The sequence below is a fragment of the Hemiscyllium ocellatum genome, chromosome 32 (genome assembly GCF_020745735.1).
Source record: "Hemiscyllium ocellatum isolate sHemOce1 chromosome 32, sHemOce1.pat.X.cur, whole genome shotgun sequence".
NCBI classification, from domain to species: Eukaryota; Metazoa; Chordata; class Chondrichthyes; order Orectolobiformes; family Hemiscylliidae; genus Hemiscyllium; species Hemiscyllium ocellatum.
The window spans coordinates 11,362,724-11,389,032 of NC_083432.1; the positions used below are offsets into that span (position 1 = coordinate 11,362,724).

At 39.1% G+C, this 26,309-nt stretch overlaps 1 protein-coding gene across 4 annotated transcripts in view; it reads right to left on the reverse strand.

Moving 5' to 3' along the window:
• The window catches only part of LOC132830691 (protein TANC2), a 996,151-nt gene that overhangs the window by 733,370 nt on the left and 236,472 nt on the right, over nucleotides 1-26,309 (reverse strand). For all 4 annotated transcript variants that reach the window (XM_060848498.1, XM_060848499.1, XM_060848500.1 and 1 more), the window contains exon 3: nucleotides 20,319-20,424. In XM_060848498.1, coding sequence (XP_060704481.1) covers nucleotides 20,319-20,385 — 67 coding nt within the window. In that variant the 5' untranslated portion in view covers nucleotides 20,386-20,424. The remainder of the gene's footprint in view (nucleotides 1-20,318; nucleotides 20,425-26,309) is intronic.

The following is a 26,309-nucleotide window of genomic DNA, read 5'->3' on the forward strand; positions in this document are numbered from 1 at the left end:
ACCCATCAATGATGTGGGAGACCATCAAAGCTTATGCATGAGGTTTGATCATCTCCTACTCAGCGACACAGAAAAAATTGAAGGGAGAACAACAGCGTCTGCTCGAAGCACGCTTAAAAGCAGCTGAAACAGCATACGCTAATAGACCTATTATAAAATTGCAAAGGATTACGGCTCTTAGGACAGCTCTAAACACTACGCTTACTCAAACGGCTAAGAGGGAAATATTATTTGCAAAACAAAGGTTATATGAATATGGCAACAAACCGGGTAGATACTTAGCATTTATTGCAAAGAAAAAGAAGGCCCCTCACACTATTACGTCTATCAAGGAAAGTACGGGTACTTTGACTCATGATCATAAAAAGATTAATGCGATCTTTAGAGAATTTTATTCTGAGTTATATAAATCACAGGATTGTGAAGATAGGACTAGGAGGATGCAGTCATTTTTAAAAAATTTGACCTTTCCGGGCCTAACTCTGGAACAGGTACCGGTCCTAAATGCTCCTCTAACAGTCCAAGAAATACTTGATGCAATTAGGCAACTCCAGAGCGGAAAGGCACCGGGCCCAGATGGTTTTCAAGCTGAATTCTATAAAGAATTTACAGAAATATTGGCTGATCCACTTATGGACATGTATAACTATGCATATAGTCAGGGCTATCTCCCGCCTTTGCTGAAAGAGGCAAATATCTCTCTTATCCTTAAAAAAGGAAAAGATCCAGAAGACTGTATGTCATATAGACCAATATCTTTGCTAAATGTAGATTTTAAAATCCTCTCTAAAATGTTAGCACTGAGACTAGAAAGGGTACTGCCACATATTATAAAGGAGGATCAGACGGGATTTATTAAGGGCTGTAGATCATCCAATAATATTAGAAGGGTTTTGAATATGATTCAAGCCTGTCATCAGGGAAAGATACCAGGAGTAGTAGTTTCATTAGACACAGAAAAGGCATTCGACAGGGTTGAATGGTCATATTTGTTTCACATATTGGAAAGGTTTGGCGTTGGACAGGTGTTCACCAAATGGATCTCAACATTGTATAGTGATCCCAGAGCAGTTGTGGTTACCAATGGATTAGGTTCGGATAGCTTCAGTGTAAGTAGGGGCTGCCGTCAAGGATGTCCTCTCTCGCCATTGTTATTTACGCTAATAATTGAACCACTAGCAGAAGCTATACAGACTGATCCTAATATAACGGCCCGAGGATTGGTACAGGTAAACATAAAATTACCCTTTATGCAGATGATGTTCTTTTATTCCTCAGTAATCCTCTGATGTCCGTACCTCGTCTAATCCAAGTTATTAATACATTTAGTGCATTCTCAGGCTATAAAATTAATTTTTCAAAATCGGAGGCCATGCCAATGGGTGGCCTGGCTATGACACCCCACTTAGTGGACGGATCTCTTTTTCCCTTTCGTTGGTCTCTGGAGGGCTTCTTATATTTAGGTATTTTTATTACTCCAGTATTTGGTCAGTTGTATAAGGCTAATTTTGTGCAATTGCTGGAAAGGATAAGGCAGGACCTCCAGCGATGGGGAGACCTTTCAATTTCCTGGTTGGGTAGAATAGCACTAATTAAAATGAATGTTCTGCCCCGTCTCCTATATCCTATGAGAATGCTCCCGGTGATGTTGCCGAGGATGGCTCTACGTAAATTATATGGCTGGCTGGGTTCCTTTATCTGGAATCATAGACAGCCCCTCATTAAGCTGAAGAAGCTACAGTTTCCACAGGCAAGGGGAGGACCGGACTTCCCAGACTTTAGGAAATATCAGTTAAGTTCCCTATTAAGTTACATAGCTGATTGAGTCTTGTCTGATCCACAATCAATCTGGCTGGACATCGAGGCCTCTCAAGTAAAATACCCACTTATTAACCTCTTATTTTCAGACAAGAGGAAAATCATTACAGATCACTGTAAAAACCCCATAATACTAAACACAATTAAGGCTTGGAATATAATGCGGCAAAATGAGGGTAATTTACATAAAACATCCCCCTATGCACGGATAGTAGGAGCATGGGGATTTCAACCGGGGTTTACAGATGCCACTTTTAAACTCTGGAGATCCTGGGGTATCTCATGTTTAGGGGACCTATTTAAAGATGGGGTCCTGATGTCTTTTCAACAGCTGCGTCAGAAATTCGGATTACCTAATGGAGACCTCTTTCGATACTTCCAAATTCAAGATTATATACAGAAGAAGACTACGTTATTAGATAGTCTTTATAAATCAGATAGAGAATGTAATGTCCTACGACCAGTGGGGGTATCCTCCGTCAGTACTATTTACCATTTACATGAAGTAGTATCGGGAGATATGGACAATCTGCTTAAAACATGGGATCAGGATTTGGGACTAGAAATCTCTATAGAAACGTGGAATGATATTTGGGAAAATGCTAGAAGAATTACTATCTGTAACAGAACCCAGGCTATCCAGCTGAAGATACTTCATAGGGCCCATATAGCACCGGCTCGATTGGCAAAATTTAAGGCAGGAGCATCTCCAATGTGTCCCAAATGCAAAACAGAGGTTGGCACTCTTGTACATTGCCTATGGACTTGTCAGAAGATCCGTAGATATTGGACTAAAGTAGCAAGTACCCTGACAGAAATTTTAGGAACAGAAATTAGAGTGGACCCTATATCTCTCCTTTTGGGCTTTTCGAACTTTCCCTCCCTGGATATGCACGGGAAGAGACTATTTTCCATTCTCTCTTTTTGTGCAAGGAAAAATATTTTGGTGAACTAGGTGGCTAAGGGCCCCCCGGACTTTCAAATTGGCACAGATTAATTATGGAATGTATTCCCTTTGACTTCCTTACAAATATGGTGCACCGAAAGACTGAATAATTTTATAAAATATGGCAGCCCTTCTTGAATTACATAAATGCAGATATTTCGACCATCCTAACAAGGGCTTTTATTTAATGGAGATTACAAACCTGGCTGCTCCGGGGCACCTTAGGAGAGGAATCCCGCACGAATACAGGTTTTATTACATTTGATGTTAATACATTCCGGACATGTAAGAGACTTAAGTATACACTCTGGTTAGTTATAGAAAGTTGAGTTTTGTTTTTTTTTCTATTTCGGTATTTTTTTTTCCTTTGTTAAATTTTGACTATTGTATATTTGATTTAATTGTATATCAATGTTTGTATTTGAGAGTTTTGTTTATTTTTGTAAACTTGTAAAAATATTAAATTTCTAATAAAAATATCTTTAAAAAAAAAGTTCAGTCTTATTAACTTTATGCAAATCTTCCATTTGAATGTTTCTACTAAATTTGATTTTAACTGTCTCTGCTCTAAAGTAAACAACTCCAGCTTCTCTAATCTCCATAACTGTAGTTGTAGGTATGTTTGTTAAGCTGGGAGTTTGATTTGCAGACTTTTTGTCCCCTGTCTAGGCAACATCTTCAGTGCTTTGCAGCCTCCTGTGGAGCTCCCAGCTATTCCCAGCTCAGTAAACATATGCACTACTTCAGCAACTGGCACCCAAGTTTCAAATATCTTTAAGCAAACCTTGAGTCTCTCCATGACTATTCATTTCTGGTGCCATTCAATAAATCTTTTCCATACTCCCTCCAAAATCTCCAAATTTTTCTTGATGCATTATATCCAGAAGAGAACAGAATTCTCAAACTGTATAGCATAACCTGTTTGCTTATGCCTATGCCACTATTAATAAAGCCAAAAGATTCTATATGCGTTATTATTAATTCTTCTCACATGTCCTCCTGAGATGTGCAGATATACCCCAATTCTCTCTGCTCCTGCATCTGCTTTAACATTAACAGAACAAGAGAGAAAAATACACAAAAATATCCCTTCATATGTGTTAAAATGCATCTGCCATGTATTTGCCCATATCACTCATTCGTGGTCTTGAGGTTTGACATTACTCTCCTCAGAGTTGTTTTCCCACTGTCCTCTTCACTTTCAGCCTTCACAAACCTCATTTAAATCAGAACTTCCAAGTCTTGTGCCCTCCCCGTATAAAATGCAGTACACCCATCATCCCTCTAAGCTCTACTAGTCCAGTCTCCCAGTAAGACAAATTCAAGGATCTCCTCCTCATATTCAGTAATCTTCAAAGGCTTGTTCCAACATGTCTGGAAAATATTGTCTGAGTTTGCATCCCAGACTAGATTTTTCAATCCTTTTATCCAAAAAAAGGATGATGGTATCTTTCTGGCTCCTCCACTCTTCCAACTGAGATCAGGATTTCAGTAAGTAAATGGCTTTCTTTTGACGCATCTTAGTTAATCTCTGTCCTGTTATCTTCCGCCCATTAATCAAAGCTTCCACCTTCATGTCAATTTCACACCATCTTCTAATTGTTTTTCATTTCTCTGCTCAGCAGTAACAGATGGCACCTGGTGTTCAGAAATTTCGTAATCAGTTAGGTCCAGCGCTGGTGGCAGCAGCGAATCAGTGGCTGAAGGGCATCAAATTGACATTGAGGTGAGCCCAGTGACAAAAGATGGTGCCTGAAGAGTAGTGATTTCAATATTGGTTGGGTCTTATGGAGATGGTGGTGAGGCAGTGGAGGAGGGAGGTGACAATGACAAGGTAGGCCCAGCAGCAAGAGATGGCACCTTCTGCAACTTCATCATCGGTTAGGGCCAACGCTGATCATGGTGGCAAATCGGTGGCTGAAGGACATCAAAATGACATGGAGGTGGGCCCAGTGATGAAAGATGATACCTGAAGAGTGGCGACTTCAGTGTTGGTTGTGTCTGATGTGGACAGTGGAGAAGCAGTTTGGCCGGGGGTTGGCAGCACAAGCGCCGTTGATGATGAGCTGGTTCAGGACTGATGGACTCCATTTAAACTGCATCTTTTTTTTTCTTACTCTTAAACTATTCAAAATGGCTCCAAATAACGGCAACTGTGAAAAAGCTTTTCATTGTATTTTACTGTTTTTCTCACAATAAAATACATTTGATAAAATCATTTGTATTCAATTATCAGTCTTCAAATTTCTCTTCCTCTGCTTGCAGAAAAACTATACAAGGCATGGTGATTCTTCTAACAACTTGTCTAAAAGAGCATACTGCTTGAATGTACTGTCACTAGAAAATAAACATGTATTTTGAATCACTATAGTAAAATAGATCCACTTCCATCAATCCCCAAATAGCCACAGAAATTAAGCTTCAAAATTATTTGAACATGTTTCCTACTTAAAAAGAGAGAGTTGGATGTGTCCTCAGATTTGTAAAGAAACTAATACCAACTCTGGCAAAAAGTCATCCTGAAATATTAATTATATCTCCCTCAATGACTCAACATTTACTCTAATTCCTAAACTACTGTGGCCAATGAATATGATATTTCACTCTCTGCACTACCATACATAAAAATAATAATTTGGAAAGCATCTTTTCTCTTGAATGTAGTCTTCAATATTATCAAAAGCCATTTTATTGTAAGACTAAGTAAGTTTAAAAACAGTTATAAAATAAAGCGCGACAATCTTAAAAACTCTCTCATGTGCGTGGAGTCTGAGCAGATAGGGGAAGCTCAGAGTCTTGAGCTTTGGTTTTCACTAAGAAAAGGGACCTTGTTGTGTATGAGAACTTTGAGCAGCTGCGATACAGGCTTGAACAGATCAAGGTAGATGAAGTTGATGTGCTGGAAATTTTGGCAAACATTAAGATTGAGAAGTCCCCAGGGCCAGACCAGATTTATCCTAGGCTGCTCTGGAAAGCAAGAAACGAGTTTGCTGAACCACTGGCGAAGATCTTTGCCTCCTCACTCTCTACAGGGGTCCTAATGGAGGATTGGAAGGAGGTGAATGCTGTTCTTCTTTTCAAGAAGGGCAATAGGGAAATCCCTGGCAATTGCAGACCAGTCAGTCTTACATCTGCGGTCAAAGTTTTAGAAGAATTTTGAAGGATAGGATTTATGACTATTTGGAAAAGCATAGCGTGATTAAAGGCAGTCAGCAACGTTTTGAGGGCAGGTCATGCCTCAAATCTTATGGAGTTCTTTGAGGAGGTGACAAGACAGATCGATGAAGGTCGAGCAGTGGATGTGGTGTATATGGACTTCAGCAAGGCATTTGATCAGGTTCCCCACGGTAGGCTCGTTCATAAAATCAGAAAGTATGGGATACATTGAGATTTGGCTATCTGGATTCAGAATTGATTGGCTGACAGAAGGCAGAGAGTGGTTGTAGATGGACTGCATTCTGCCTGGAGGTCAGTGGTGAGTGGAGTCCTGCAGAGCTCTGTACTTGGGCGTTTGCTCTTTGTAGTCTTTATAACTGCCTTAGATGAGGAGGTCGAGGGGTGTTAGTAAATTTGCAGGTGATAGAAAGGTTGGAGTTATCGTTGATAGTATCGAGGACTATTGCAGGCTGTAGCGTGACATAGACAGGATGCAGAGCTGGGCTGAGAAATGACAAATGCTGTTCATTTGAAAATCCAATCTCAAATGCTGAATATAGGATTAAAGACAGGATTCTTGGTAGTGTGGAGGATCTTGCTGTTCAACTATATAGATCCCTCAAAATTGCCATCCAAGTGGATATGGTTGTTAAGAAAGCATATGGTGTTTTGGCTTTCATTAACAGGTAGATCAAGTTTAAGAGCTGTAAGGTTTTGCCACAGTTCTACAAGTCCCTGGTGAGACCACACTTGGAATATTGTGTCCAGTTCTGATTGCCCTACAATAGGAAAGAGAGAGGGGCTTTGGAGAGGGTGCAATGAAAGTTTACCAGGATGCTGCCTGGACTGGAGGGCTTGCCTTATGAAGAAAGGTTGACAAAGCTCAGACTTTTCTCTCTGGAGAGAAGGAGGAAGAGAGGTAATCTGATCGAGTTATACAAGATAATGAGAGGAATGGATAGAGTCAATAGACTTTTCCCCAGGGCCAGATTGACTGGCACGAGGGGCGTTTTAAGATATTAAGACAAAGATATAGAGGGGATGTCAGAGCAAGGTTCTTTATGCAGAGAATTATGAATGCATGGCATGCATTGCCAGCAGTGGTGGTGGAAGCAGACTCATTAGGGACATTTAAGCGACTGCTGGACATGAACATGGATAGCAGTGAATTCGGGTGCATAAGTTAAATTATTTTATTTTTCATTTGGATTAATCCTCGGCACAACCTCGTGTGCAAAAGGGCCTGTTCTGTGCTGTACTTTTCTAAGTTCCCCACCACAGTTTTCAAATGGCAATTAAACCTTAACTGGACGCCTGTAACGGACATTCATTCAAATGGTACTTCAACTTTTGTACTTATTCAGCATTGCTCTTGATCACTAGATGCCTTAAGACACTTAACAGCCAATGAAGTACTTTCCAAGTGCATTCACCATTTGTTGGGTACTCATTTTCCCTGATGAAAGGAATAACCAGGCACTGGAATTCCATGATATCTTCTTTAAGTCCTTATTGCAGAAGTGTGGCAGTTACATGGATGGTACAAGACAACTGCAAAAATGCAACAGCTTCATAGATGTATAACACTGCTGCTTAGATGTTATAAGGCAATTCATAGAGTCACAGTGTCATAGAGATGTACAGCAAGGAAACACATCCTTCGGTCCAACCCGTCCATGCCAACCAGATATCCTAACACAATCTCGTCCCACCTGCCAGCACCCGGCCCATATCCCTCCAAACCCTTCCCTATATGCATACTCATCTAGATGCTTTTTAAATGTTGCAATTGTACTAGCCTCCATCACTTTCTCTGGCAGCTCATTCCATACACGTACCACCCCCTGCATGAAAAAGTTGCCCCTTCGGTCTCTTTTATATCTTTCCCCTCTCACCCCGAACCTATGACCTCTAGTTCTGGACTACCCCTCTTCAGGGAAAAGACTTTATTTGTCCTATCCATACCCCTCATGATTTTATAAATCTCTGTACAGTCACTTTTCTGCATTAAACTCTATGTGCCGCCTCGCAGCCCAGCTCTGCAGGTTATCTGTATCCCTCCGTAACCTGCAACACCATTCAGCACTGTCCACAATTCCACCGACCTTAGTTTCATCCTCAAAATTTACTAACCCATCCTTCAACGTCTTCATCCAGATCATTGATAAAAATGACAAACAGCAGTTGACACAAAACACATCATTGCAGTACACCACTAATAACTGAACTTCGGGATGAACATTTTCCATCAACTACCACATTCTGTCTTCTTTCAGCTAGCCAGTTTCTGACACAATCTGTAAATCACCCTCAATTCCAAGCCACCCTATCTCTTCAATACCCCACTGTAAGGAACATTATCAAGTGCCTTCCTGAAACCCATATCCACCACATCAACCACTTTACCCTCATTGACCTCTTTGGTCACCTTCTCAAAGAATTCAATAAGGTTTGAGGCACGACTTCGCATTGACAACACCGTGTTAACTGTGCTTAATCAACTCATTCCTTTCTAGAAAAGACCCAAAGATTGTACATCACGGGACGTATTCGCACTTTGACCATGCCTCTTATCTGTGCAGGGCCACTCCCACGTATACCACAGGCACAGCACATGTTCTCCCATGAAGAATACCGTCTCTCGCACAAAGTTCCCTTGTGCAATCACAGCTCACATTCTTATACCCTTGTGGCGTTTGTGATTTGGGTGTAACTGTATTTGTTCTGTCTATAGCAATGTTAATTTCTATAGAAATGCCAATTTTTATAGCAACAGCACTTGAAACTGACCTCTGCAACTGCTCACTGCATTTCTCCACTCTCCTTCCAAAGGTAAATCATGTCCATCACTAAAAGGTACACATGTTAGTTCTGGACCGGTGTCTAAAAGACAACCAATTTCCTTGTCACCCACCCGCATCACGGCATAGCAACTGTCCAGATGGTTTTGTAAGGCTGCTGAAAAAAGGGGCTAAAAGATTGGAAGTGGGCTGTGCTAGTTTTTTTGAGAGATTTATAAGTTCTTTCGGCTGAGGCTCTGTAAAGCCCTGGAGCTGTCCTTTATAAACAGTTTATCCCATCCAAATGTTTCTTTAACTGACTTGGGAAGTTATTTTCTGCTTGAATTTTTCTTTAACCTATTGTTTTAAGCCCAATGGCCCTCCTTTTCACAACTGTGGTACTTCCCTGGGTATTTTTCAGTATTGGGTCTTACAGTCTATATAGTTCTGAGTTTCAATTCCACATTACTCTCCAACTGATTGGCTTTCTCTATTACATTACCAAGAATTCACAAACTTTTATCCAAATCGTAGGGTTGTATTTTTAACATTTTTGTGAATTTGGACTTCAATCCAGCTACGATGGCAGTTTTTAATGAGGCTAAATTTTGACTTTCTAATTCCTCCGGAGTGCCATTAGGAACTAGTCCAGAATATTTGATCTAGAACTCACCAAACCATTTAGATGGGCCATATTCATGAAGCCAATTTTGGGTTGCCCACTAGCCACCCTTTAAATCATGCCTGTCCTATCCCATATGGTCCTTAACTCGAGAACACAATTCTTGTCCTGCATTGCTTATGGCAGACAGGATTTGAAATCCATCCATGTGGTGTAAGGTGTATATGTTACTGAATTTTTCTAACTCATTCCATGCTCTTAAAACTCCCCTCTTCGGGTGGGGCAGTTCTTTGGACCATGTCTCAAATAATTGTGTATCAGGGGCTTATGGGATGTCCACTGGGTATATTTATATCGGGCTCCCATGTTCCCTTGTTCTTCAACTTTTATCTTCCTCTCTTTCTTCCATTTCATTCATACTGGCCTCATGGTAAGAGGAGAACCCTCATCATCTTCTGATCTGCTCGCGGTCTCAGAGCTTTCCTCGGGGAATTGAGCACTACTCATAGGGTGGGTTGTACTCAAATCCACATCTAGAAGGACTGTTCAGGGCATATAAGCTGGATATAACGGGATGTTCGGATAGGGAAGTGGCATGGGTGATGTATTTTTGATATGCTCCACTCCCTTCTTGGCCTTAGTCAGTTCCTCTTTAGTACTTTTCATTTCTATACAAACTGTTTTTAATTGTTCTTTTACGGTATTGACTTCTCTGATATGATTCGATGTTTGAATTATTTCTTGTCACTGTCAAGGCTGTTGCATTATACACAGTGACCATCTTTTCTTTTTCTTTTAGACGAGTACTTTCTCCCCAAACTCATTTATATCATCCAGGGATCACTGTCCCATGGAGGTTCCACACTTTTGACGGATTTTAGTTCATGTCTTGTACAGATAGAATTGTTGCTTAATATATTCTCTTAACTTCTACAAGATGTTATCTTCTAAAATGTCAGGTGGTGGTTGCCCATCTTTGATTACAACAGGTAATTTCAATTTAGACATTATGTCTGGCTTTCCACCGAAATTTGAACAGATATAGACCCTCTAAGAGTCATAGAGGAAGGCCCCCTTTCCTTCCCTTTGCCACCACAGACATCTGTATTCCTTTAGATTCGAACCAAAATCGTTTAGCAGTTTTGCATCACATCAGACAAAGGAACTTTTTGGACTGTCACTTCCACCCAAGGACTCTAAATAAGAGTCCTTATCTCTAGGCACTGATTAGAGTGAAGAGGTCTTTTTTCCCTTTAGCCTTTTGCAATCCTGCCGACTATGGCTAAAATTAAGTACGCGTATTCCCCAATAATAGAAATAACCAGGCTCGGGAAGTCCACACTATCTTCTTTAAGTCTTTATTGCATAAGTGTGGCAATTACATGGATAGTACAAGACAACTGCAAAGACATGACAGCTTCATAGATGGTATAAGGCTGCTGCTTAGACATTATAAGGCAGTTCTCCTCTCTGATCATGGCTCATAGACGTATACTTTTGTGATTTCTGCAGTTTGGGTGTAACTGATTTTTTTCTGTCTAGAGCAATGTTAATTTCTATCAAAATATAAATTTCCATAGCAATATTAATTTCTATAGCAAGGGAACTTGGAGCTGATCTCTGTGGTTACCCCCTACCTAAGTGCTTCAACCATTGTAAAGGTTCCGCATTCCTCTACAAGCAGTTCCCCATTTAGCAATACAAAACCACTGTTCTTGCCTTGTCTGCTAAAAACTCATCCCTAATCTAATCACGACCCATTACGTTTTCCCTGACCTAAGTCCAATTTAACTCATTCTTGTTCTGTGAGCATCCAATGAATCTGAATTCCACTGAACACCATTATACTATACAAAACAGTCACCAATTTGCACAAATTCCCAAAACTATTAATTGCCAATTAGTTGTTTCTATTATGCTGTTTGAGAGATGAATATTGACCAAGATATTATCCAGGGATAACTCCTTGCACTCAATCAAAAGTTACCATAGGATCTTTTACATCCACCCAAGTGGAAAGATGGGCTTCGATTTAACATTTTAGCTGAAAGCCAATAGCTCCACTACAATGATAGCACTCACATTTTCAAATTTTTTGAGTGTTTATTAGGGGCGCAACATAAACAAAATTCTCTAAAGCACAAACAAAAACGATAACTTTCTGGAGAAATTCAGGAGGTCTGGCAAAACCTTGGCAAGAAATCAGAATTAATATTTCAAGACAAGTGATCCCACTTCCGTACTCAAAAATGCATTTGGCCTGCTTATTTCTGAATTAAGCAAGAAGTTCTCTGGGGCGGGGGAGTTCAGAACTAGAGGGCATAGGTTTAAGGTGCGGGGGGATAGATTTGAAAGGGACATAAGGGGCGTTGTCGCACAGAGTGTGGTGCATGCATGGAATGAGCTGCTAAAGGAAGAGGTGTAGGCTGGTATAATTCCAGCATTTAAAAGGTATCTAGACGGATATATGAAAAGGGAGGGTTTAGAGGGATATTGGCCAAGTGCTGACAAATGTGACTAGATTAATTTAGGATATCTGGTTGGCTTGGACGAGTTGGACCGAAGGGTCTGTTTCCGTGATGTACATCTCTATAACTCAAACTCTAATTGCTTTTTAAATTGCTCATTTTCAAGGAAAATTCAATTATTCCATTCTGGCCCAAACGCATTTTTATGATCTGCATTATGTTCAATGAACATACGCATCTCTTCTCAGAACAAACAAATAGGAACCATGCATAAGTTAACACAGCAGAACTGAGAGAAAAGTAGAATAGCTGATTCAAATTGGGCTAGATTACCCCGTGTATGTGGAATTGCAATGTCTTACAATTTCAGCTATATTAAAGGTATTTTAAACAAGAAAACTATTCAATATTAAATTTAATATTGCTTTTAAAATGGAAATAGAAGTTTGAGGGCTTCCAAAGTAATGTAAAAAGTGACAGCCTCAAAAAAGCTAGAGCAGAAAACTGCATCTCAGGGATGAAGAGAATTATTTACTCAAAAAATGTTCAATTATTAAGTTTATATTTCTTAAAATAAAAGGATAAAATTTGCTCCATATTCCCTCCCTCACATTCAGATTCTACCTTAAATCTCTCAACCAACTAAAAGATGATGAGAAAATGAGAAAAGGGAATAACAAAAGTAGGTTGGCACAACAGTAACCAATGCGTGGAATTATCTTAAATTCAGTACTAAGGAACTCTTTTAGTCTAAGAACACCGGCGGCATGGTGGCACAGTGGTTAGCACTGCTGCCTCACAGCGCCAGAGACCCGGGTTCATTTCCCGACTCAGGCGACAGACTGTGTGGAGTTTCAACATTCTCCCCGTGTCTGCGTGGGTTTCCTCTGGGTGCTCCAGTTTCCTCCCACAGTCCAAAAATATGCAGGTCCATGCTATTTCAATTTAGTCCATGCTAAATTGCCCGTAGTGTTAGGTTAAGGGGTAAATGTAGGGGAATGGGTGGGTTGCGCTTCGCCAGGCCGGTGTGGACTTGTTGGGCCGAAGGGCCTGTTTCCACACTGTAAGAAATCTAATCTAATCAAATCCCTATCCAGCTACAAATTGATAGTGTGAAATTAACCACATTTAGTTTTCCAAACAAATACATTTTGGAACAAGTTACTTATTTCTGTAGGCTGATTAAGTCTAAACTCTGAAGCTTCTAAAAGCTTTTCATCCCATATTCCTTCCCAACTAAGAGCCATGATAACATTGATATTCCTAGGTATTAGGCATATAAATAGCAATTAGTGGAAATGGACAAACAAATTATGAGCCACCCAAAACATTACCACTATGTGAATCAAATGCCTCATGAAGTTTAAAATGCATATTTTCCCCTAACAAACATCTCTTTAAGGAATAATCACCGTGTGAAAAATGAATTCACACACAAAAAGAAAGCAGCAAGAAAATTGAAATTGATTGCATTAGAAACAAAAACTCCAAAACCATCTTACTACCATTATTAATTTCAGACTTAGTGAACTTTTTTGTTTTATTACATTTACATCTATATCAATTCAAGACTCAGCTGTATATTCTGGATTAAAATCAGGAAAATCCTGGAAACAGGACAGAGAGAAAAAAAATAATTTTTCAGACAATGGCCTTTCAGAACTGGAAAGAGGTAGACACATTTTAAGCATTTAGTGACGAGGAAGGAGAGAAATGGAGGGGGAAGAAAAACAAAAGAAAAGGTGCGTGATAGAAATAAAGCCTTGTGCATTTGTTTGCTTATTTTAATGGCTCTCTAATGACCTGTGGCATAATTTTAAGTCCTTGGTGTCATTTGCAGATTCAGATATGGCTGGTGGAAATTTACTGTTATGGATGAGACTAGACCCCTCAGAGTATATTATGGAGGTTGCCTAGGCTTTTGTATTTATTTCAAAAGACAAGTTGAAGGCACTGTGTTCCAGATGTGAAATGAGGGCTCACCACAACGCTTTAATCAAAGCGACTTTAATCTTACAATATATTTAAACTACAAGAAGAATTGGCATAATTTTACTCAATTCAAATATTTAACAAGATAGTGCATTATTTAACCACAAATCATCAACTGTTCCAATATTAGCAGTGTCCTATAAGCACAATCTTGACAAAGGCAATTCAGTAACACAGTTACACAATTATTCTCACATGCTATCTCTCTCCAGTCCAGTCGAAAGAAAACTGAAAGAAACAATCTGCCCTTTTGATTTATTATTAAGAGGAAGCCTCTCTTAAACTTCACTGTAGCAGCAACAAACTCAAGCTTTCAGCTCCAGCAGTCACAAAAACCACCAAATAACTGAAAGCAAAACCAAAATCCTTTCTGGGTCTGTTTGAGCCTGACCCTGCCAACTCATGATTATTTTGTCTTATTTAAAAAAACACCCAGAGAGAAGTCAAAGCTATTTACGAACTATGTCTGAAGGAGCTATTTCAGCATCAATATGAAAACACTACTCTGCAAGAGAAACAGGACAGAACCCACCTTTTAAAGGCACAGTATCATCACATTACAGACACTTATGGATTCCTGACTGTATGGCTAAAAACTCAGTTAATAACAGCTATTCCTTAATCCTATTTAACGTGGGGAGCGACATTAGTAGCCTTCAAGTGAGACTCCTCTCCAACCCCAATCTCAGGAGGAAGCTCTGCTTTAGAGAGCTGTCAACTAACCATCTTTCATTTGCTAACTTTTATCATTTATATTTAGATTACTTGTGTTTCTTGTAGAATGCTATAATGTGTTTCTTCCACTTGTCCCCAACTCCTCAATCCACTTAGTTAAAGCCTTTAGTACCTTTCTATAGAATCTAAAGATGAGCTCTCAAGCCAAGAATCACCACCCACTATATTCCACTCCCCCATCATTCCAGAATCAAAAATGTGAGAAGCAGGAGCAATAGAAGACCATGTGGACTATCAAGCCTGTTCTGTTAGTTACGATCATAATTGCCAACCTTGAAGTTCAACTACAAATTCCTGACTGCTCCCTATTCCTTTTGATTTCCTCAGATTTGACAGTCAGCTTTTCTCAGCCTTAAATTCAGTAACAGGGTATCCATGACTCTGGGGTAAATATTTACAATTCTTTGGGTAAAGAAGTTTCTACACTCAGACCTAAATTAACACCTCACTTGTCATGGGATTATGCCCCCATATTTCAGATTCCCCAAGCCTGTAGAAACCACTTCTGCATCTACACTGTCAAGCCCCTTCCAGATCCTGGATGTTTCAATGAAATCAAAGTTTAAAGTGTGAAGTAAATTATACAGTTATATATATTAATTATGTTTGATTACTTTAACATGAAACTTCTAGCTGGTGCTGGGAAATCACTCGACTCCAAATCTAGAAACAATAAGTTAACTATGCCAGATGTGGGATGAGAAATTCAGAGCTAACCTTTGTATTAGAAATAATCAATCTAAAAGTCATCAAGATGATACAAACTCAATTCCTCTCCCCTTCAGTGTTTTCCAGAATTTTATTTTCTGTTTCAAATTTCACAAATACATGATCATATTTTGATCTATTGCATACACTCCCCTGCTTAGGATGTTAAAAGTAAAATCTAAGATTTACATTTAAGAACTAGTTAGATGAACACTTGAAATGCCTTAGCATATAAGGCCAGAGGCCAATTGTTGAAAATGGGATTGGAATGATGACCATCAGCAAATACACAAGGAGTTGAAGGGTCTCTTGCCATCGTGTAAAAATTCTGACTCCACAACAAATAATTCCTCCTCTGCCAACAAAGGTTAAATATGGGAACCTTTACAGATGGAAATCAAAGCAGCATCATGGAAAGGTAATTAAGTTATAAAATGATCAAAGAAAGAGACCCTTGGAATCTTAATGTGAGAATTACTCATGTTGATTTTAACACGAGTTCCTTTGAATGTCACTGATGACTAAACATCACTTCATGTATTGAAAAGGGAACAAATTGGCCTAACTCCATGATAAATCTGATGATTATTATTGCTCTGCATCCTTTGTCATCACACACTGGACGCGTTAATAGCAAAGGAATTACCAGCAAAGCATACATCAGAAGCTACATATCTTGCATCCTTCTTTTCCAAACTTCAGTGTGGTACCAAGCTTTTTGGGTCAAGCACTGTTGAGGTTTGTCACACTTTTCTTTAACTTTCCTACATTTTCCAAAAAATGTACCATATTCACATTATTTGTAAATGTAAAAATATAACTTGAATATTTCATAGCAATCAAGACGTGCTATGGCTGAAAGACTTTAGATAGTGACCTTTTTCCCATTCTGCACCTGCTCTGGTGCTCCAAACTCTATTGTATCCCTCAGAGCATAGTCCTGGACCTTAGAATGTGCCAGCCTGCAATAACTGGTCAAGAACTTAAAGACCAGCAAATTTTGTAAACCAAAAAGAGCACCTTTCATCATGGTGATGATCCTTCATGGGTAGTCAGTGTTAGCCTTGGTTTGCATCTCAGGGAACAATATGCACAGCACAGATTCCTGCATCACAGATCTACTTGGGATGAATCCAAACAGAAACCAATACATCTCCCTTCAACATTTCTTAGCAAAAGGCATATTCAGAAGGAGGTAGGCAACAGTCTGTTCCTCAGCACAGCCACCTCAAGGGAAATATGTTGAGAGGGTGATACTTTGGATATGAGGGAGGATTTGACAGTGAGGGGCTTTCAAAACCAGCTGAACTGTATTTTGGTGCTCATTTGTAAGGGGCAGTGTATAGATATAAGCAGTATATATTGGTTAGTTTATTTTTGCTGCACCCATTGGCACTTTGTTACAGATCTAGAAATTCATGGACTGGCAGCTGAAATCGCCTGGTCTAAAGGTGGTTTAAATGACAACAGCAGAATTATTACTGGTAATACTTGCAGAAAATTGGAACATTGAAAAAAAGATGGATGTAGAAGACATGTGAATTTAAAATTAGAACCAATTACCACAAACCTTTTGCCTCTGGTTGCCATCTAAGTTGACAAGATTGTTAAGGCGGCATATAGTGTGTTGGCTTACATTAGCAGGGGGATTGAGCTTAAGAACCGCAAGGTTATGCTGCAGTTCAATAGAGTCCTGATTAGACAACACTTGGAATATTGTGTTCCGTTCTGGTCACCTCATTATAGAAAGGATGTGGAAGCTTTTAAAGAGCGCAGAAGAGATTTACCAGGATGCTGCCTGCACTGGAGGGCAAGTCTTATGAAGAAAGATTGAGATAGCTAGAGCTTTTCTCATTGGAGCGAAGAAGGATGAGAGGTGACCTGCTAGAAGTGTACAAGATGATGAGAGGCATAGAGTGGATAACCAGAGACATTTTCCCATGGCAGAAATGGCTATCACGAGGGGACATAATGTTAAAGTGATTGGAGGAAGATTTAGGGGAGACATCAGTGGTAGGTTCTTTACAGAGAGAGTGGTGGGTGTGTTGAATGCACTGCTAGCATGCTAGTAAAGTCAAATATTTAAACAACTCTTGGATAGGCACATGGATGATTGTAAAATGTAGGGTACGTAGGTTACTTTGATCTTAGAATAGGATAAAAGGTTGGCACAACATTGAGGGCCGAACAGCCTTTACTGTGCTGTACTACTGTGTTCTATCCATCACCTCTCTCCTGTCTTCTTCCCTATCACAAAATCTTACCTTTATTCAGTTTTATTCTCTACTGATACAATTTAATTTGATGAGCATTTCTAGCATTTTCAGTAGTTATGACTAATTTCCAGCACCCAAACCTTTTGGTTTTGGATTGTGGTGCATTGTCAGCAGCATCTGAACACAAAGCCAAGAACTGGAGTAACAAAAAAGGAATTCACATTTCAAATTTTAATTTTTAATGCAGTAACTGGCGCAGCTTTGGTTTTAAAGTTGAAGACTATTAATTGCATACTTATACAATCAACTCTATAATGTTGCTGGGCTTCAAAGATTTGCACTGTTTCCAATCCCTGGCTGAAATAACTTCTGCTTCTGCATAATTCTGAACTAAAGTTCTCTCCAATTTTAAAAGTTGTTCAAACAGAATTGAACTCTGAATTGTTGATGTTGCTTTGGAGGAATGTGGCTTATCTCATGCTTGTTTCTTTCATCCTCCATCTCCTGTCTTTTAGATTTTACAAAAACAAAGCTCATTATCAACTTCTAATGACAGAGCAAATGTATGCAACCAACAGCTGAACTAACAATAGAGTCCCAGGTTCACTCCATAGACGACATCAGAATACTTGGCTTATTTCAGCAAACGTAATCATTGGACTACTTCATTAAGCCTCTAACTGGATTCCAGATTATCAAACAATTCCAAATATACTTGAAGCTATGCAGACATTGGCTGTGGGGCCTCAGATGAGTAATTTGCCTACGTGATTGTCAATGTTGCATGACATAAGTTGTCATTATAAGAATGAGGAACAAATCAGTAAATATTCCAAAGCACTAAAATTGCTGTTATTCCAGTCATTATTATATACAAATCCAACATAAACTATTCTTTTTTTAAAAAGACAATACTATACCTCTGATATTGAAAATAATACTCCAGAACATTATTTTAGTATTTAGTGAAGTAACCTTTCTCAGCTCCTAACTAATTCTTATCCAGTGAAATAATCACCCAGGATTTGTAGTCAGTTAATTTCCCTTATTTTTCATCTTGACAATTTCTGCACTGCAGATGGCTGGAATTGCAAGCTGAAAGCAGCATGGTGACAACTCAGAGGTAAGTAGGACCTTGGTAAATGCTGGAATGATCAGCCATATGATTTAACGATTGATAAATAATCAGAAGTACAACAGAATAGGAAATGGCATGATTAAATGTCAAATCAGGTACAGAAAGAGAAATAAAAACAAGGGAAAATGTGTTGGAAGAACAAAAGAGACAAAGAAAGAAGTTAATACTTTTAATTTTTAAAATTTCTAACAATCATTTATAACTGCAAAAATGGAACATCACAATTTTAATAGTTCCCTTTCTCGAACAGAGAGAATGAGTTGAATTCCAAGACCATAAATATCAAAGTTAAAAAAGGCAACTAATATTAAGTAACAGCCCAAAATTTGTGCAGAGACAGGGTTAATTGGTAAATGCATAAATTCAGGAGTTTTTTTTGTACCTTGAAAAGTTTCCACAAAGCTAACAGTGGTGTGACATGTTTTGTCCAGCAATTTATGGCAAATTGATACGCATGGGTTTTCTCTTCCTCAATACAAATTGTTGAATAATTTTACACATTAAACTGGACGCAATTTCAGAGGATTTTGTATCAACGTGATGGATTAACACAATGATAGCTAATGCTTACATACACATAAGCTCCAGTATCAGACACTAACTGAACAGTAGCAAACTTCTCACATTGATTGCTTGATAGGGGCTGCACATAAACATTTATTCAATCAATCGCATCCTGGCCAACTTACAGTGAACTTAATTTGATCAATTGCTTTGTATATCCAATGTCACCATGCACACACACAAAACATCGTTAATAAATTATTTAGCTAGTGCATTTGCTTTTAGGAATGCTAGAAATAATGTAATCCTACTGCCCCTCCAGTTTGTACCATTATTCAATGGGATCATGATCTTGAATGCCAATTCCACTGCCCAGCATAATACTCATATTCCTTGATTTTCATAAAAATCCAATAGTTATTCAAACTCAGTCATATTCAACCACTGAGCATTTAATGCACACTATACTATCAATAGCACACTGATCAAAGTAGCTTAGAGTCACAAGAGATGTACAGCACAGAAACAGACCCTTTAGTCCAACTTGTCCATGTCGACCAGATATCCTAAATTAATCTAGACTCATTTGCCAGCAGTTGGCCTATATCCCACTAAACCCTTCCTGTTCATAAAACCTTCCAAATGCTTTTGAAATGTTGCAATTATACCAGCTTCCACCAGCTCATTCCACATACGCATGAAAAAGTTGTCCCTTAGGTCCCTTTTAAATCTTTTCCCTCTCACCCTAAACTTATGCCCTCAAGCTCTGGACTTCTCTCAAACCAGGGAAAAGACCCATCTATTTATCCTGTCCATGCCCTTCATGATTTTATAAACCTCTATAAGGTCACCCCTCAGCCTCCAACTCTCCGGGGAAAACAGCCCCAGCCTATTCAGCCTCTCCCTATAATTAAACCTTGAGAACATCCTTGTAAATCTTTTCTGAACCCTTCCAAGTTTCACAAAACACTTCCTATAGAAGGGAGATAAGAATTGCACACCATATTCCAAAATAATGTCCTGTCCAGCCACAATATAACCTCCCAATTGCTATATTGAATACTCTGACCAATAAAGGAAAGCATACGAAACACTTCTTCACGATCCTATCTACCGGAGACTCCACTTTCAAGGAACAATGAACCTGCTTCTAGTTAAAGGCAAAGGTAAAAAACAGTCAGAGAAATTGTACATATGAGAGTCAAAATGCAAAACATGAGAAACAAACCACCTACCACTTGACCGATTCTTGCGGTTCGACTTCCCACCGCTGAGGAGCATCTTCAGGCTGTTACGGAACATATCTTCACTCCCAGCGCTTGTCAGCGTCTACTCCAAATTCTATCAATAAAACACATTTTATCAATGAACACATAAATGACAGTCTATTGCAATAAGGGATATGCATTCAAATACAGATTGCATATAAGCGGGCAAACCCAATGAAGTGGTCACAAATGTTCAAGAATCAAAAAATATATTTCTATATTCTTTCAAAAAGATGATTTGCACTTAAACAACTATTTTCATTCACAACCTCAAAACATTCCAAAGCATACTCCAAAGAAAATATATTTCTCTTTATCTAATCAGATTTGGCATCATCCGCTCAGTCAACATGCTATCCATTCACAATTACCCTTGAAGAGGTAATGAGAGGGTAGGCACAACCACAATGCTGTTGATAAAAAAAGGATTTCAGGTTTTTGACTCAACAGTGAAGGAATAGCAAGTCAGGATGGTGTGCGTCTTTGAGGAGAATGGTCGTGGTGATGGCTTGCCATCCTTGTCCTTCTAGTTGGTCGAGGGTGAGGGTTTGAAAGGTGCTATTGAATTCTTGATGAGTTGCTGCAATGCAAGATAGTTGAAGTTGAAGGTGGTGGATGGATAACAAATCAAGCATTGTCCTGAACGATGATAAACTTTGTGAATGTCGTTGGGAACTGCACTCATCCAAGCAAGTGGAAAGCATGCTATAACACGCCTGACTTCAGTCGTTCAAGTGGTGACTCAGGTGGCATGTTAGTCATTGCAAAATTCTGTGATTTGCTCTTTTAACCACAGTATTTCTATGGTAGATCCATTTGTATACAAATTGGTGCTTCTGGTGACTGTTAAATAGTCTGGTTCCTGTACAATTTGTATACAATCTGACAATTAGTCAACTTTCTTTTCATTGAAGTCAGGAACTTCCTTACTAAAGGAATAATTCATTGCCAGAGAAGACTTATTGAGTATACTTAAGACTAAGATCTATAAGTTCTTGAGTATTGAGGGGATCAAGAGTTACAGGGAGAAAGTGGGAGAATAGTGTTGAGAAACTTATCAGCCATGATTAAATGGTTGAACAAACTCAATGGGCTGGACAGCCTATTTTCTGCTCCGAAGTCCTGTGGTCTTATGGCTGATTGTAATTGCTCCTGCTTTATTCCAGATGTTGCAACTAATTTAAGATTATAGTGTAAGGCCACAAGTGCAATTGAGTATGCACAAATGATCACAACATTTCATTTTTAAGTGGAAACATATACTTAGTTATTGCTTTACTACCTTTCAGGGAAGCATGAGTAAAGGTAGATAATCACATTGCAGCAGGAATTTCTCCCCATAACATCAAATATAAAATTTAAAGTCTTTTTCTGTTTTGACATTGAAAATATTCTCAGATTTAGGCAAAACATTTTAAGAAGAAAATAATGATATCAGATATGATTCAATTATATAACTGACATGAATTCATGAAAGTAGATTAGCTATTAGGGAAATGTGCTGAAGTGACGTATCAAGGCAATATATCAATTGCAGCTGAAAAAGATCTTTGCCTCTCAATAGATTTACTGTATTTTTAGAGTTGAACCTCAACTGTAAATTAAATTATGCTGTGGTCTGTTTACAGTAGTACATCTGAATAATTTCCCACCTAAGTTAGAACTTTCAGGTTTTGCATCATCTTTATGATGTTATTGTTAATGAAGCAAGCTGTTTGTTATTACTTGTCACTGTTGATGGGCAGAGTTAATATTTTCATCGAAAGAGTAAAAAAGTAATTAAAGGGTGGGATGGGGAGGAAGGGAGGAAGGATAAAGACAGAAATAAGAGAGAAAAGGAAAGAGATGAAAAGAGAGAAAGAGGAGAAAGAGAAGAAAAAAGAAAGAAGGGGAATTGGGACAGGAGGGGGAAGAGAGAGAAAAAAAATAGGGATACACACACAAAAGTAAATAATATAACTAGCCAACATTCTTGATCCTGATCTCTGCCAGAAAAACACAAGAATAGTTGGAAAGTAGATACCCAAGGTAGAAACATAATATGTAAAAGCTAGGATTATGTAGAAAAGTCAAACTTAAATTTAAAAAAACTCAATCTCACCATGGATGCTATAAATTTGACTTTTGTCTTGCATTTCTTGTTTGTATATCTGATTCCAGCATCCACAGTTTTTTTTGCTTTTGCTAAAGAATGAGCCTAACTTACCAACCAATCTTTTATGGATTTTTTTTCATCTTTTGCCAAAAACTCAATCCCCACAATGCACATGGTTAGTTATGTTAATAACCAAATCGTGAACAATAATCACTGCCCAGTGATTCAATTCTGGTATCCCTGCTAATGGAAAGACACTGAATCTTGAAAGGGTGCAGAAAAGATTTACAAGCATGTTGCCAGGGTTGGAGGGTTTGAGCAACATGGAGAGGTTGAATAGGCTGGGGCTATTTTCCCTGAAGTGTCGGAGCAGCGACCTTATGAAGTTTATAAAAATGATTAATAAGCTTTCCTTTATCGGTCAGTGCATTGAGTAAAAGAGTTAGCAGGTTATGTTGTGGCTGGGCAGGACATTGGTTAGGCCACTTTTGGAATGTTGTGTGCAATTCTGGTCTCCCTCCTTTTGGAAGGGTGCTGTGGAACTTGAAAGGGCTCAGAAAAGATGTACAAGGATGTTGCCAGTGCTGGAGGAATTGAGCTAGAGGAAGAGGCCGAATAGGCTGGTGCTGTTTGCCCTGGAGTGTCGGAGGCTGGGGGGTGACTTTGGAAAATCATAAGGGGCATGGATAGGATAAATACATGGGGTCTTTTCCCTAAGGTGGGGGAAGTCCAGAACTAGAGGAGTTTGCACGTTCTCCCCGTGTCTGCGTGGGTTTCCTCCGGGTGCTCCGGTTTCCTCCCACAGTCCAAAGATGTGCGGGTCAGGTGAATTGGCCATGCTAAATTGCCCATAGTGTTAGGTAAGGGGTATATGTAGGGGTGGGGGTATGGGTGGGTTGCGCTTCGGCAGGTCGGTGTGGACTTGTTGGGCCGAGGGGCCTGTTTCCACACTAAGTAATCTAATCTAATCTAGAGGGCATAGGTTTAGGATGAGAGGGGAAACATTTATAAGAGCTGTAAGGGGCAACCTTTTCCCACAAAGGGTGGTGAGTATGTGGAATGAACTGCCAAAGGAAGTGATGGAAACTGGTACAATTCAACAATTAAAAGGCATCTGGATGGATACATGAATGGAAAGGGTTTAAAGGGATGCAGGCCAAGTGCTGGCAAATGGGACAAAATTAATTTAGGATATCTGGTTGGCATGGATGAGTTGGACCAAAGGATCTGTTTCTGTGCTGTACAAATCTAAATAACAAACTTATCACAATTATTGAGAAATTGATACATAATACGCAGGTCACCAACAAAATGCTAAAACAGACTGGGTTGCATTCTGCAACTCAAAGTGTTCGCACATATCAACAGGTGGTTTTCAACAGCACTTTACAATATGATATAAAAGGAAATTAATTATTTAATATGTAAAAGTGTAGTTAAAATCAGACATGTTAAGCCTAACAACTAACATCTTAAACTCCTCAGTTAATGATCAACTGCAGAGGCACCTTAACCATAATGAGTCTTCGCCCTAACCTTGTGCATTTTATTGGGTAAGCAAAAGTTAACTTCACCTTCACAAAAAAAAGCAAACGTTTGTTTAAGTATCTTAACAGCAAGTCAGAAACTGATTTATATTCATCTTGCATAATGAAATACAATGTAGATCATGGTTTTCACATAAACAAAAACAAGCAACATTCAACAAGACACCCTAGTACTATTCTCATTTCTATGTTTTATGGAACACTTTCTTATTGGCCTACATCTATAGGGCAAACTGCAGTCTCTTTCTTCTGTTAACAAAGACACAAAGGAGAAGTATTAGTCAAATTCAGCAGAATAGCAGGTGGAGTCAATTATTGTATTAAAAATTATATGGAAATTTCATGAATTGAATAATGTAATAGCTGTCAAGTATGTGCATTCAGGGCTCAGATATAGTCAAATATTCAAAATTTGACTTTTTCTTTCAAATAATCCTGAGGTAGTGTTACTGTCTCTTAAATGTCTCTTCATCTTGTCCCCAGAAAGTACTTGACTCAAGGAGGTCAAAAAAGCTTCCCTGCCTGTGTGAAAGTTATTTAAAAAAATTTCAAAAACCATGGCTTCTTGAAGCATTTGACAACTATCTTCAGCCAGAAGGCACTGAATACTGTCAAGGTCTAGCTAACATCCCAGTTGTAGTACTGCAGTCTGGTCCTGCAGAACTGGCATCTTGTCAGCAATATGAAAAACTGCACTGTGTCCTGTCCACGAAAAGCAGGATAAATCCAATTGCCCAATCAGTCCACTCTCAAAGTTTTGAAAGCTGTTGTCAATAGTGCTATCAAGCAAAACCTAGATTCAACAATAAGTTGCTCATCAACACTCAGCGTGGGTTCTGTAGTAGCCACTCAATCTCTAACTTCATTAAACTCCAGGTTCAAATATGTAAAAAGCTGAATTGAATTCCAGAGATGAGGTGTCTTTGACATCAAGGAACGACTGTGGTAGTAAGCAGCCTTAGTTAAACTGAACTCAATGAGAATCAGGAAGGGGGATGAAGAGAACACTTCAAAAGGTTGCTGTCATATCTAGTATAAAGGTAAACGGTTTGAAGATAATGATGTTGAAGACCAATAAGTTAGTCCCACAAATCCTCAAGGTAACATCCTAGATCTGGCCATCTTCTGCTTCAAATGGTGACCATTCCACCATCTTAAGGTGAGAACCAAGGAGTGTTCAGTTCCATTTGCAACTCATCAAACAAAAAAAAACCTTTGACAGCATGCACCAAGAGGTGGAGATCATTCAAGCTTAGATTGACTGGCTTCAAGTTACATTTGCATCACACAAATGTCCAGCACATTTAAGAGCATTACCATCACTGTACAACATATTATTAAAGTTTTAGGGATCACCCAGAATCTAAACTGGACCAAGCATGTAAACATTACACCAGTAAGAGCAAGCCAGGGATTGGTAATTCAACAGCAGCTAGCTTGACTTGCACCTCCTTAAAGTCTATCCATTATCTTGGCGCAAGTCAGGAGCATAACAGTGTACTTTCCATGTACCTGGATAATTGTAGCTCCAACAACTCAAGGACAACAGGACAAAGCAGCCTGTTTGAGTGGCACCTCATTCACCACCTTAAAATTCACAATTCTAATTGCATACATGGAGTGAGAAAACATCTATTTGATTGGTGACCACAGAAAAGGATTAGCACATTGTTAAAACATGTTTTGGTTTAGAATGTTAACCCAAACAGACTAGAAGGATGGGTGAATACCCAATCGATTTTAGAAACTAAACTCATTAAATTATAAACATTAGTGATTCCAAAAGATTTAATCAAATACAACCTCAGACAAATTAAAATCTATTTTAGCCTATACACAGAAGGCCCTACAAGGCATGAGGCAGTGGACTTAACTTTAAACAATGAAGTCAGGCAATTGATTCAACTATCAGTTGAGGACTATTTTGCAGACACCAGTAATTCCATTAGATACATAACTGTTGTGGAAAAGGACAAAGATAAGCCTGGAGTCAGAGTTTTAAACAAGGATGTGTGCTTGTGAGTGTGCGTGTGCGTGCGCGCGCAGGGGGTGCGTGAGGGGTGTGGGTGTGGGTGTGGTGGGGTGGAGGGGGGGGGGGGTGGGGGGGGGGTGAGGCTGATTTTACATCAGAAATTATTTGGCCAGAGTAAACTGGGAGAAGATACTTTTAAGTTAATGCTTGTCTGAGCAGTGGGACCCATTCAAGGAACAGGGAAAAGGTATTCCAATAAAAGGTACAATTGAGGAAATGAACAGAGAGGGAGGAGATTCCAAGTGATCTGGCAGGCTTAAAAGTAGATAAAACCACTCGGCTTT